Below are 14168 nucleotides of genomic sequence, written 5' to 3' on the forward strand. Positions count from 1 at the left end.
GCGCTATGCATCAGAGAAGCTTTGAAAACCAGTTTCATGACTGGCCAGGCTACGGTGTGAAAGTTCTGTTTGTTTCTCCTTGATGAAAACCCGCTCCCTTGGTTCACTCTACTTTCCTCTAAGCTAACCACCCTCCCCTCCCCCCTTTGATCTCCACTTGCAGAGGCAATAAAGTCATTGTTGTTTCAAATTCATGCATTCTTTATGAATTTGTCACACAAATGGGGGGATAATTGCCAAGGTAGCCCGGGAGGAGGAGGGAAGCACAGGGGTGGGGTAATTGTAGGGGTACCCGCTAGAATGGCATGTCTGGGGCTCTGACCCAGAGTGGCCGTTTGCCTCTCTGGTTCTTTGGTAGGCTTCCCTGAACTTGTTAAGTTTCACGCTGCACTGCTGCAGGTCCCTGTTATAACTTCTGTCCCTCATGCCCTTGGAGATTTTTTTCAAATATTCTGGCATTTCGTCTTTTGGAACGGAGTTCAGATAGCACAGATTCGTCTCCCCATACAGCGATCAGATGCAGTACCTCCCATTCGGTCCATGCTGGAGCTCTTTTGTGATTCTGGGACTCCATGGTCACCTGTACTGATGAGCTCTGCATGGTCACCTGTGCTGATCAGCTCGCCGTGCTGGCCAAACAGAAAATGAAATTCAAAAGTTCGCAGGGCTTTTCCTGTCTACCTGGCCAGTGCATCTGAGTTGAGAGTGCTGTCCAGAGTGGTCACAATGGAACCCTCTGGGATAGCTCCCGGAGGCCAATACCGTCGAATTGCGCCCACACTACCCCAAATTCGACCCAGCAGGGTTGATTTCCGTGATAATCCCCTTGTCGGGGAGGAGTACAGAAATCGATTTTAAAAGCCCTTTAAGTCGACAAAAATGGCTTCGTCATGTGGATGGGTGGAGGGTTAAATCGATCTAACGCTGCTAAATTCAACCTAAACTCGTAGTGTAGACCAGTGCCCTGTGTCATGCTGGGCAAATCTCTTCAGCCCAGTTCCTGAAATGTATTTAGGCACCCAGCTCCTATTGAAATACCTTTGTGGATATGTCTCTTAGTCTCTCTGTGCCTCACCTCCTTGTCTGTAAAATTGGAATAATGTTTCTTTTCTCCTACCCTCTGTCTGTTTGGCTTGTAAGCTCTTCAGGGCAGAAACTGTCTCTTACTATATGATTGTACAGTGCCTTGCACAGTGGGGTCCTGATGTTGGATGGGTCCTCTAAATGCTACCTTATTACAAATCATCATAACAAAGCAGAAAAAGAACTGTTCATTAAAGGGCAAACACCCCATATGAACTAGCCCGAGACCAACAAATTCAGGAGGTAACAACTTTTCTTTGCTGCTGACCTGGGTTGCTGTTTGAATGTTTTAAATATGTATTTTTCATTACAAATACTTAAGAATATCAGGTCATCAGCAGGGAGTGGCTCTCAAAGCCCATGCCTTGGCCTCTTGAGCTAAAAGATTTAAGCCCTTTAGTTGGAAGCAGGAACAAGCTGATAGCTCTTATGTAGTCCAGCCACTAGAGGGGGACAAAGACACTCTTGACCTGCATGTAACTCATTTTATGTATAGCCTAGAATATGTAGGTGGTCTCAATTTTCGTGCTGTTCTGTGTTTTCCCTGTTAGGTTATGGAGGATCTTTTCAAGACGGTGACAAGCATCGTGCTCTCTAAATGTCCTCAAGATGTTGAGCTTTTTCATAAATACATATCTCCTGCCCAAAAGGTAATAAACATGAGAGAAAAAACTGCAACCCGCCTATATCTTGCAAACACTCTTGGCACTGTGTAGGTCTGAATTTAACAGAGCTCTCTTGTGTTACCCATTAAGAGTAGGTTTACATTTTTATTTTTTTTTTGTCTTTTGTTTTAACCAAGGGCAGGTTAGAACAGATGCTGAAGAACAAATTCATAACGTGAGTACTATTTTTGATTGCTGACATACGACATGCTGCTGTTGGTTGAGCTCCTTGATAGTTATTTTCCCCCATCCCCTTGTCATGCCACTGATTATTAATTCTGCACAATGTCTTTTAAAGGCACTAATTGCAGTTCCCTACCTGTAGTTAAGCTGTGCTCTTTGCCCCAGGAATGGTTACCGTCTCCCTAACCACTTTGCTTGTGTGTTGCATCTGTTTCTCCTTCCCTTTGTTTTTGTCTTCCCAGACGCTTTGGCACAGGGACTGTCTTCCTGACGGTGTATGTCTGTGCCATGCCTACTCACACTCTGGGCGCTACTGCAAAATAAATAATTATTCACAGGCTTTAGCCATGCCCCTTTAGACTGTGATATGCTCCTCTTTCCTCAAAATCCCTGCTGTCCTGTATTAGCTCTGTAGCCCTTGACTGCTTTTAGATAAGAGAGGACTTCAGTCCCCATTCTGGGCCTCCAAGCATCTCCTTTTTGCTCCACTCTCATCTGAGCGCTTGACTTCTGGTGGCTGTCCATTCATTCTGCCAAGCCATACCAGGATGCCCACCCACAACTCTCCCAGGTGTTGCACTTAAGCTAGCCTGCCACATCCATGCTTGATGACAATGGATTTGTGATTTATAACTTTCAATGTTCTTTTCATCTGCACAAGCACCACAAAATGTTGCTGAGAAGTGCAGTGTGTGTGTGTGTGTGTGTGTGTGTGTGTGTGTGTGTGTGTGAGAGAGAGAGAGAGAGAGAGAGCCATGAGTCACATTTGAGCTATGGGCCACTTTCAAAAGCTTCAGGTAGCAAAAGTAGGTTAGTTTCCAGCCAAGTTATTGGCTTATCTTGATAAGAGTATCGTGATTTTTTGATCTCTGCAGGTGCTCATTGTTAAGGCGTCATGTGTGGTAAAGCAATAAGCAGCACCTAGGTTCAGTGACTAACTCAATGAGAAACCTGCAATCTATTAAGTTACCAGGAGCCCTTCCTGTGATATCCTAGGGTTTCTTTAGGAAAGAGGTTTCCATCCAAGGTACATAACAGAGTTGACCTTGCTTAGCTTGAGAAATCTGAGATCACAACCCAAGGTGGCATGGCTCCAGTGTCCCTTTCATTTTCCCGTGCAGTGCTTAGGAAGGGACGCTCTTGGTACTCCTATTTGCAGTGTCAAATGCTTAGTTTTTTCTGTTACAGAATTCCCTATACTGAAGCAGTGGAAATTTTAAAGCGAGCTCCTCAGGCATTCACTTTCCAACCAAAGGTGAGTGGGTACCCTGGCTGTGAGAGAGCCAAGGCCTGGTTCCTGCTTCCTGCTTCTGTGGGGTGAGTGTGCAGAATGCTCTCCATTTCTGAATCCCTGGGAAGCCTCACTTCTCTCTTTCTGATGTTGCAACAGAGTTGTTAGTTTACACAGTCCTTTTGTGTCATTGCACGGTTGCAAACCAGCCATAATCCAGTGTAACCACCATAGTTTGGAAGATGAAGCATGGAATAATTTAGGAAGCAAGTTGTTACAAGAGTGAAGTGTGCGTAGTGAAGCTAAGCAATGGCTTAAGGGAGAGAGGTGGCACAATACCAGTAGATTGTAAGCCCTTTGCAGAAGGAGCTGTTCCTGCCTGTGTGCATGGACAGTGACTAGTGCATTGTGTATACTTCAGGAACACATCATAACCATCTAATAGGTGAGAGGAATTTAGGTCGTACCAAGGGTTTAACTAGGAATAATGAAGTAAAACTGAGTCAAAGCACTGGATTGCCTAGATAGGTAATGGGAGTCCTTTGTTCTTCTAAAAGACTATTGTAGCCAAGGAGAAAGCAGTTTACAAATTACAGGGTTCCTAAAACTCCTCCTTCATCCCTGTTTCTAACAGATGCCACAGTAGGCAAAGTCCTCACTTGACCACTTCTAATCCCGCATACATAGTCATTAGTCTTAACAGTCCTCAGTCCACTGCTTTGAGGATAAGTCTGGCTGGGCCCACCTTCAGAGCAGATAAATTATTCTTACAAAAATAGGTTCAGAGTTTAATACAGAGTTGTAAATCCTCTCTCCGGATACAGCTGTCTGTCACACGAGCAGTTCCCCCCAACAAATCATGCATGGCTCACGCTCCTGCCGCAATGGATGCGGGTACACCTGATGGTCTCTTCCAGGGGACATTGGGTTTTCCTAAGCGAGATGCTGCAGAGTTGGTGTGGCATGCACCGGGGTGCGTCTGGAAAGGGAGGGAAGAGACAGGGAACAGGATGGGTACAGACAGTGCTTGGATAAATTCACTTTAGCTGGTTGCTAAAAATTGACCAGGTTTGTTGGAGGCAGGGGGAACCTTTGTCCAGGTTGTCTGTTCAGTTAAACAACATAACGATCTGCTCTAGTTCAAGCACAAGTTACTGGGAGAGATCCAGGGATTCCTGGGTGGGATTCTCTGGCCCATGTTATGCAGGAGGTCAGATAGGATGATCAACTTGATCCTATCTGGCCTTAAAAATCTGTGAAACTTATGTTAGTGCAGTTTGCCTACTAGATCTTTCGACATTCTAGAGACCCTGTGAAAGGCAGAGCCCTTCCTAGTATCCAGCCTTTGAAAATGGTGCATCTCCACTGTGTGGGGTCTTACTGTGTCTGCTAAAGTACACGCACTGCACTGCTGCAGGGTCCAACTTCCCTTGCTCTCCATGTTGTTGTCTTTACAGTGGGGCAACGATCTCCAAACTGAACATGAGAAATACCTGGTGAAGCACTGCGGCGAGGTTCCTGTGTTTGTGGTTAACTACCCGTATGATCTCAAACCTTTCTACATGCGGGACAATGAAGATGGACCTCAACACACAGTAAGTCCGTGTGTGTGCATCTCCATACTTTTTGGTCACGCGCCCTGTCCTCCCTCATCCTACCTAGCAATGGTATCATCATTCTGGTCTCCAGTCAGAAACAGGAGATAAGATACATCAATCAACTGCAACAGTTAAGACTCAGTCCAGACCCTTTCCTTCCTTTAGAGAGAGTTCCAAAACAGGAGAGAATCCAGTCGGTCAAGAGAAGAATGAAAGGCCTAGGTCTTTGGAAGGCAGCCAGTTAGGTTTGCTGTAGTCAGTTTCTTTTTAAGGGAAGTTCAAACATAAAATAAGGTAACAAGTTTTTTTAAGAGAAGCCTCTTTAATGACAACCAGTGCCCACAGTATTCCATGGCATTGTTCTCCTGCCTTCCCAGCCCATCCTGTGGGTATTTTATCCTCCTACCAGCAGATGGGGACAGGAGATATGTACCCAAAAGGAGTCTGCTTTCAGCATCGGGTCCCTGTGCTGTGTGGCTCCAGGCACTGTGTCTGGAGGAATTCCTCTGTGCCTTCAACAGTCCAGGCATATCTGCATTTGCCTGCCTCCCAACAGCTTGCTCTTGGGTTCTTTGTACCCCTTGGGGCGTGGCCACACACAAACTTACACCAAAATAACTGAATTGGTTTCATTTCACACGGGTTGTTATTTCGGTGCAGACACTTTTATGTCAGAATGAAAGGGGCCTACTTTGATTTGATTTTGGTATCAGTCTGGTATTTTTTACCCTCGCTGGCAGATGGCTGCTGCATTTAGTGACCCTGCCCCTCTGCAAAATGCATTCCGCAAGACCGAGGTAACACAATGAAACATTTGCTGCTGCTATAAACAATCACGGCTGGAGAAGCTCTTCTGGAGTGTGTATATATTTACATAAGTGGTATCCTAGACTCAGCAGCGGAAGCTTGAGTCGCAGTTGTAGTGACTGGATGGGAGAGCCCTCCCCACCTGGCAAGAGGGAGCAACATTTGGGAAAGGGTCTGTGAGGACCCCTGCAGAAGCCCATGTTTCCTCAGTGTGCTTCTTTGTCCCCCTCTAGTAACTGGAGCACAGGAGTTCATGAGTCTGCTGCTGTCTTTGGCTAACAGAGCTGGTTTTTTTAACTCAGGCAGTAGAGGCTCCTGCTTTTCTATCCAGAGGTTCTGGGTTCGATCCCTTCTTCCAATGACCAGCCAGAATATGTCTTCTGTGGAAGGTGTAACTTCCAGCTCGAGGAGACATACCTACTCTGGCTTTAATCAAGTTAGCACCTATAGAAGTGTAGCCACCCCGACTACATGGTTTCAGACAGGATCATACTCAGGGTGGCTAGCTGCTTGCACCGCCATAGCTACCCTTTTATTTTTTAGCATGCTAACTTGATCAGAATTAGTGCGGCTTTGTCGTCTTGATCTGGAAATTACACCAGAGCTCCAGTGTAGACGTACCTTAGATCCTGATCTGTTGTACACCATATAAACTATAGCATCTGTTACCTTGTGCTAGTCACTATGATGTCCAGCTGCCAGTGAGTTAGATCACTATCTATGTACTTGCATAGGGTCCATCTCCATAGTACCGGAGCACCTCACAAACAGGAATGAATTTATCCTTCCAGCTGCCCTGGGATTACTGTTGGACTGCACAGTTAAATGGCATGACTCAGTTTATGGTTCTCTTTCCCCTAAGGTTGCAGCCGTTGATCTTCTGGTACCAGGAATAGGGGAGTTATGTGGCGGCAGCCTGAGAGAGGAGCGACTGCATTTTCTGCAATCACGCTTAGAGAGGTATGGAGAAACCCTATGGCTGATTACTAGCAGTAGCGGAGGAACAGTCTGGCAAGGGAGTGTGTCAGAGGCCACTGGAGTTTGGTGGGGGAAGGAGTAGATGTACAGACAGTAGATGATCCGTTATGTTTATTGGCTTTGAAGAATCTGTTAATCAACTATTTATCTACTAAGCAAAATATGGTTGTATCCCCAAATGATGACTTGCTTCTGGGGTAAATATACCAAGTGCCTCTTTGTATCATCTCACCACAGAAAAATGTTGCATGCTACTCAGAGAGGACCTTGCCTATCACATGGGCTCCAAGGAAGCTATTGGTAATTGTTAGGGCTGTCAAGCGATTAAAAATATTAATCGCGCTGTTAAACAATAATTGAATACCATTTATTTCAATATTTTGGATGTTTTCTACATTTTGAAATATATTGATTTAAATTACAACACAGAATACAAAGTGTACAGTGCTCACTTTATATTTAGTTTTGATTACAAGTATTTGCACTGTAAAAAAAACCCAAAAGAAATAGCATTTTTCAATTCACCTAATACAAGTACTGTAGTGCAATCTCTTTATCATGAAAGTTGAACTTACAAATGTAGAATTATGTAAAAAAAACAACCTGCATTTAAAAATAAAACAATGTAAAATTTTAGAGCCTGCAAGTCCACTCAGTCTTACTTCTTGTTCAGCCAATCGGCCAGACAAACAAGTTTATTTACATTTGCAGGAGAGAATGCTGCCCGCTTCTTGTTTACAATGTCACCTGAAAGTGAGAACAGGCATTCTCATGGCACTGTTGTAGCTGGTGTCACAAGATATTTACGTGCCAGATGCACTAAGATTCATATGTCCCTTCATGCTTCAGCCACCATTCCAGGGGACATGTGTTCATGCTGATGATGGGTTCTGCTTGATAACAATCCAAAGCAGTGTGGACCGACGCATGTTCATTTTCATTATCTGAGTGAGATGCCACCAGCAGAAGATTGATTTTTCTTTTTTGGTGGTTTGGGTTCTGTGGTTTCCGCATTGGACTGTTGCTCTTTTAAGACTTCTGAAAGCATGCTTCACACCTCATCCCTCTAAGATTTTGGAAGGCACTTCAGATTCTTAAACCTTGTGTTGAGTGCTGTAGCTATCTTTAGAAATCTCACATTGGTACCTTCTTTGCGTTTTGTGAAATCTGCAGTGAAAGTGTTCTTAAAATGAACCACATGTACTGGCTCATCATCCGAGACTGCTATAACATGAAATATATGGCAGAATGCAGGTAAAACAGAGCAGGGGACATACAATTCTCCTGCAAGGAGTTCAGTCACATATTTAATTAAAGCATTATTTTTTTAACAAGCGTCATCAGCATGCAAGCACATCCTCTGGAATGATGGCCGAAGCATGAAGGGGCATACGAATGTTTAGCATATCTGGCACATGAATACCTTGCAATGCTTGCTACAAAAGTGCCATGCAAATTCCTGTTCTCACTTTCTGGTGACATTATAAATAAGAAGTGGGACTTCTTTATCTCTTGTAAATGTAAACAAATTTGTTTGTCTTAGCGATTGACTAAACAAGAAGTGGGACTGAGTGGACTTGTAGGCTCTGAAGTTTTACATTGTTTTGTTTTTGAGTGCAGTTACATAAGAAAAAATCTATATTTGTAAATTGCACTTTGACAACAAAGAAATTGCACTGCAGTCAGTACTTGTGAGGTGAATTGAAAAATACAGTACTATTTCTTTTGTTTATCATTTTTACAGTGCAAATATTTGTAATAAAAAATAATATACACTTTCATTTCAATTACAACACAGAATACAATATATATGAAAATGTAGAAAAACATCCAAAATATTTAATAAATTTCAATTGGTATTCTATTGTTTAATGGTGCAATTAAAACTGTGATTAATCGTAATTACTCTTTTTGAGTTAATCTCATGAGTTAACTGCGATTAATCGACAGCTGTAGTAATTGTGTCTGGCACCTGGACTCCCTCCTTAGGCCTTGTCCCCACTCATAAACATGGTAATTCACCACCAGTGGTAGCTAAGCTGGAAGCTGTAGTGTAGACAGGGCGTGGGTCTCTTTGTCATAGTGTTATCTAACCCTAAGGAACCACACTGCAGTGAATTACAGCTATAAGCTTTGCTAGTGTAGATGCAGCCTCAGTGCTGTCATTTCAGAAAGTGGTGTTGTGCGCTGAGAGACGTTGATAAGCTAATTGGGAAGTGAAACCCATGTTAGTTTGTCACAGATTTCTGCTCTTTGACTCCATCTCACCCTACTCCCCTGGCCTGTAGCAGTCTGTGTGATTTCAAGGTGCTTTGAAGTCAGCCTGAAGCAGCACTGTCTCCAATTATAATTATCAAAGCTGCCATTGAGGCTGCAGTCCTGTGATTCTGCAGGGGGGAAATCCTCTTCACGGGGTTAAACTCGGATCCTCTCTACGTTTCAGTGGACCCTTTGCAGACCTCAGCCCTGCCCCTTTGGGACAGACACATACATACAGGAGGCATTTTTGGAGGGCGATGAAATCCCAGTGTAACATTAATTACACTTGGCAAATGCATTTAATACTTAGAGCAGTCACCTATTCAGCTGAAACATGTCTAGTTAATGAAGTACAGTGAAGCCCACTTCAGCATAACGAACCTAAGAAGGGCACTGGCATTCTGTACAGGGTCTGGGTGGGGTCTTCCATTTCAGGAGAGATTAAAACCAGAGCTGTTTAATTTGGAAAGCCGAGGAGTAAGAGCCCATACAACAGAGGTGTATAAATCAATGAAATGTATGTCTTCAATGGGCTTAAAGTCCAGCTCTGCTCTGAAGAGCAACTATATAAAAATGGTATCTTCTTACTCCGGGATTGGGGTCTTACTGCATTAGAATTGGTACCATCCATTTAAGAAGAGCCTTGAAAATCTGTTCAACACCACTCAAAAAGTACTACTTTGTATTTCAGAAACCTCTGCTATTGATTATGCTTCTTTCCTCTCTTCCCCTTTTTGTATTAATTAGTAATATCCTCCCTTTTCTTACTCTGTGTATTTCCATGCACTAAACTGTTAACAGATCACACTGCTGATACAGATCTGCTCTGCCGATTTACTGACAAGAGTTTGTTTATTCCACAGATTAGGACTTGCAGATGCCTACCAATGGTAAGTCTATATATAGCTTGGTCTACAAACAGTATCTGTTCTCTTACTACTATTACGGAAGAAGCCTTTTCATTGGGGCCCTCAGTGAGCTGCAGCCAGTCACAATGAAGGGGACATCTCATCTAAACACAGTTTAACTACGCTACTTAAAGTTTATCCTCCCACTTGTTTAGTTGCACCCGGAGTTGCATCTTTCATTCCTTTCATTATTGCACAAAATGGATTAACTTGCTGCTCATCAACAATTTTTAAAATTAAATCCTTAAATTGTATGCAAAACCCAGAAAGTTACTGAAAAATCCCACGTGCTGTTGCATGAGAGAAATGGGGCACAAAAACCACAAGCAATTTTTGATCTTTAGTGGCAGCATGAACAACTCCACTTGCAATTGGCAGGGTAATGAAGCCAAAACACCTTCCCAACAGAGTAGCTGAAGTAGTTACAATCGCCCCCCTAAAGAAATAGAATAGAACAGTCCTTAAATTTAATAAGGGAAAAATAGACTCCCTGAGTTTTCTCCTATTAAAGTGACTGTCCAGACTCTGTGTCCCTTTTGAAAAATTATGAAGTATTTGTATTATCATAATAATGCTTAGGATGTATCTGTTAATCATCTGGTAGAGGAGTGATGTTGCAAAGTGTTCCAAATATAGGAGAGTTTATCAAAAAGTGCTTGAGTAGCTAGAATAGCCATTAGGGAGGAGAATGCTTTTTAAACTGATAACTTGGATTAAGAGGCTGTAATGAATGCAGGATTCCCTCCTGCATCCTGAAACTTCTTGGGAATAGCACAGCACAAGGTACCATAAGCCTCTACATCAGCAATGTGTAGGCAGGGCAAATGAAACTTCTTCCCATCTTTCATGGATTTGTAGGCCAGAAGGACCATTATGATGAGCTAGTCTGACTTACTGCTTAGCACAAGACATAGAATTTCACCCAGTAATTTTGGTGTCAAGTCCGTAAATTCTGTTGGAACTATTGCGTATCATGGAGGAGTTCACTCACCGCAAGAGCACCTCCTAGTGGCCAGGCATAGCCTAGTGGTTCTGTTCACTGAGTGCTGCCTCCTGATGGTCGCTCCAGTGGTGCAGTCATCTCTTTCACCATCATTCCGCCCTTCAGCTGGAACATGATTTAGTCCATCCCTTCTGGGGTAATGATGTCCCAATTCAAAGGGACAAAAACTCTCTATCCTTCCCCAAATCAATCATCAGTACACACTTTGCCCCCCTCCTGTGCTCTGCAGAGTTCATCCTCACTCTGTCATAGAGAGCTGCTTTCTCTGGAGGCCCAGCTCCTCCCAAACCACTGCCACTCGGGACTTCTGCCCTGGAGCCTGTCTTCTCCCAGGCCTGCTTTAGAAAGTCTTTCTCCCCAGCTGCTCTCTCCCTTCAGAAACAGTCTGAGTCCTGGCTCCTTCCTGCAGGCCCCTCTATTGATCCTTTCCCTTAGTCTGGGCCTTCTTCCGTTGCCAGCTTTCCTAGCCTTGCCCCCTCTTCCAACGTTCTTACCCAGACCTGCCCTTCTCTTCGGGCCTGCTGCCTTCCCCTGCAGTCCAGCTTTCCTTCCCAGCCTTCCCCTCATCTAGCTGGAATCCCAGGGCTTACGCCTCACTGCCTCTATTGCCAGAGAGTGACTGTAGAGACACACTCTCTCTCTCTCTCTTTCTCTCTCTCTCTCCATGGTGAAGCAGACTTAACGGAATAGTCTATAGCCACCAACTATAATTGCTAAATACTCAGCCATTTATATCCTTTCACTCTGCCCTGTGTCCATCAGGTGCCTTTCTGTTACGACCCCATTTTCGTGATATTTCTCTAAGTAACATAATCTGACTTCTGTTATCTAAAGCCGGGGAGGGCAAACTATGGCCTGCGGGCCAGTTCGGGCTCGTCGGGGCTTTCAGTCCGGCCCGTGGGATTGCCAGCCCCGTGGCGCAGTAGGGCTAAGGCAGGCGCCCTGCCTGCCCTGGCTCTGCGACGCTCCTGGAAGCAACCAGCACCATGCCCCTGCGGTGGGGGGCAGAGGGCTCTGTGCACTGCCCTCGCTTGCAGGCACCGCCCCCTGCAGCCCTCATTGGCCAGGAATGAGGAACTGCGGCCAATGGGAGCTTTCGGGGTGTTACCCACAGGCGAGGGTAGCACACGGTGAAGCCGCCTGCCCCACTACACCCCCAGGAGCCATTGCCGGACATGCTGGCCGCTTCCGGGAGCGGCACGGGGGCAGGGCAGGCAGGGAGCCTGCCTTAGCCCCACTACGTGCCACTGCCACCCCAGAGCCGCTCAAGGTAAGCAGCGCCGGGCCAGAGCCCGTACCCTGAACCCCTCCTGCACCCCAACCCCCTGCCCTGAGCCCCTTCCTGCACACCGCACCCCCTCCTGCACCCCAACCCTTTGACCTGAGCCCCCCTCACACTCTGCACCCCCAACCCTGAGCTCCGTCGCACCCCGCACTCCTGCACCCCAATCCCCTGCCCTGAGCCCCTTCCTGCACACCACACCCATCCTGTACCCCAACCCCCTGCCCTGAGCCCCTTCCTGCACACCGCACCCCCTCCTGCACCCCAACCCTTTGACCTGAGCCCCCCTCACACTCTGCACCCCCAACCCTGAGCTCCGTCGCACCCCGCACTCCTCCTGCACCCCAATCCCCTGCCCTGAGCCCCTTCCTGCACACCACACCCATCCTGTACCCCAACCCCCTGCCCTGAGCCCCTTCCTGCACACCGCACCCCCTTCTGCACCCCAACCCTTTGACCTGAGCCCCCCTCACACTCTGCACCCCCAACCCTGAGCTCCGTCGCACCCCGCACTCCTCCTGCACCCCAATCCCCTGCCCGAGTCCCTTCCTGCACACCGCACCCCCTCCCACACTCCCTTCTGCACCCCAACCCCCTGCTCCAGCCCTACATTCATGGCCCTGCATACTATTTCCCCACTCAGATGTGGCCCTCAGGCCATAATGTTTGCCCACGCCTGCCGTAAGCCATTTAAATTCTTCAACAAGCTTTTCCCTTTTCTTTATCAAAGCCCTGACATACCCAGAAATGGTGATCAGTTTCTTTCTTCTACCCTACAGCATGCACATAGTCCATCTCTGGGTTTATTTTTTCAAAAGATTTTTGTTTAAATCACAGTGACCTGTCAGTACTCTAAACAAAATCACTTCTTTCTTCCTATCCAGGCCCTGAAATATGTCTTTATCCTCAACTCCAGGGCACAGTTCAAAATATCTTCCACCTCTTTTCTCGTTGATCCAAAGATTTTGCCGCCATTTGTTGAAATTTTTCTGCACTAGGCTTTAGCATTCCCGTTTACTCACGGTATTTCTATGTCCATCCTTCCTTTTTCTTACAGTGCGTTCAGCTGCTTTGTCCCACCATTTCAGTCCCTCTTCACCCCAATACGCACTGGGATTCAGGCTAAGGCTGCATGTTTCCCCATCGGTCCGAACTCTGTCACTAGAAATATAATTCGATTGATTAAATCACTTCTGCATGCAGAGAGACCCTTTCTTATTGCCATAAGGCCTGAGACTGAGTCTGGAAAAACGACCGCCACTGCTGAGCGTCAGCCCCTTTCTGCTACAGACCGTCTCTCTCTATACTAACCAGCTGGGCTCATGATCCATTAAGCCTGGCTCCTCATCCAGGTGCAACCTGGTATTGTTAATTGGCCTCTCACACCCTCATTAGCCCCTCCAGGGCCCGTGTGGGATACATCTTTTGGAGACATCCGCTCATGACTTAAAGATGGCGAGTGAGGGAGAATCCTCCACGTCCGTAGGTCAGAATGGAGGCAGAGAGCAGCTCATCTGCATGGCACATGTTGTCAGAAAGCTGCCACGGGCTCAGGACGTGGAGGGTGCTCAAGTCCAACAGCTGCAGCCAGTCTCTGCTTCCTCGTTGCACCCGTAGAGCTGAGAATGGTGATTGAGGCAAATCATAGGGATACAAGAGTTGTCATAGCACATCAGATGATTGATCCAGTTAGGCTGCTCTCCTGCTCTCAGAAGTGCCGGGTGCTTCCTAGGAATGTGGCACCTAGTTTAATTGCACAAAGCTGTAGTGCGCCTGGAGAGTGGAGGGTAACTTCTTACTATTCCCTATAGGAGGTCAGCTTAAGCCCTGCAGCATTCGACCTGATTGGGCATGAATAGGGTCCTGCTGGTTGGCTGGATTTGAAACACTAGCTCTATGAAGATCCATGCGGGGAGATTGTGGCAGGCTATTTTTGTAATGGCAGGGAGGCTACCACCATTAGCAGGAAGGCTGTGCCATATCTTTCTAACTTTCATGGGGGAAGCACAAGGAGTCATTGTCAACAGCCTGTCTGTGTGGGTGCATGGGGTTTCCATCACGTTCTGGAGGCACTTTCTATTCTGTGCCCACAATCCACCCTCCCACCAACCGTACCTCCCATCAGGCAAGATGTGCCCTCTGGACACAGCATAGGGAGCAGTTAACACTGT

General features: G+C 46.2%; 1 protein-coding gene across 1 annotated transcript in view; it reads left to right on the plus strand.

Annotated features, from left to right (window-relative positions):
- The window catches only part of NARS2 (asparaginyl-tRNA synthetase 2, mitochondrial), a 77011-nt gene that overhangs the window by 58014 nt on the left and 4829 nt on the right, over positions 1-14168 (plus strand). Inside the window, exons 8-13 of the mRNA XM_045020873.1 lie at positions 1635-1733; positions 1886-1923; positions 3120-3186; positions 4620-4757; positions 6430-6527; positions 9668-9694. Of these exons, the coding sequence (XP_044876808.1) occupies positions 1635-1733; positions 1886-1923; positions 3120-3186; positions 4620-4757; positions 6430-6527; positions 9668-9694 (467 nt within the window). The remainder of the gene's footprint in view (positions 1-1634; positions 1734-1885; positions 1924-3119; positions 3187-4619; positions 4758-6429; positions 6528-9667; positions 9695-14168) is intronic.

This window comes from Mauremys mutica, chromosome 1, assembly GCF_020497125.1.
Source record: "Mauremys mutica isolate MM-2020 ecotype Southern chromosome 1, ASM2049712v1, whole genome shotgun sequence".
In the NCBI taxonomy this organism is placed as follows: domain Eukaryota; kingdom Metazoa; phylum Chordata; order Testudines; family Geoemydidae; genus Mauremys; species Mauremys mutica.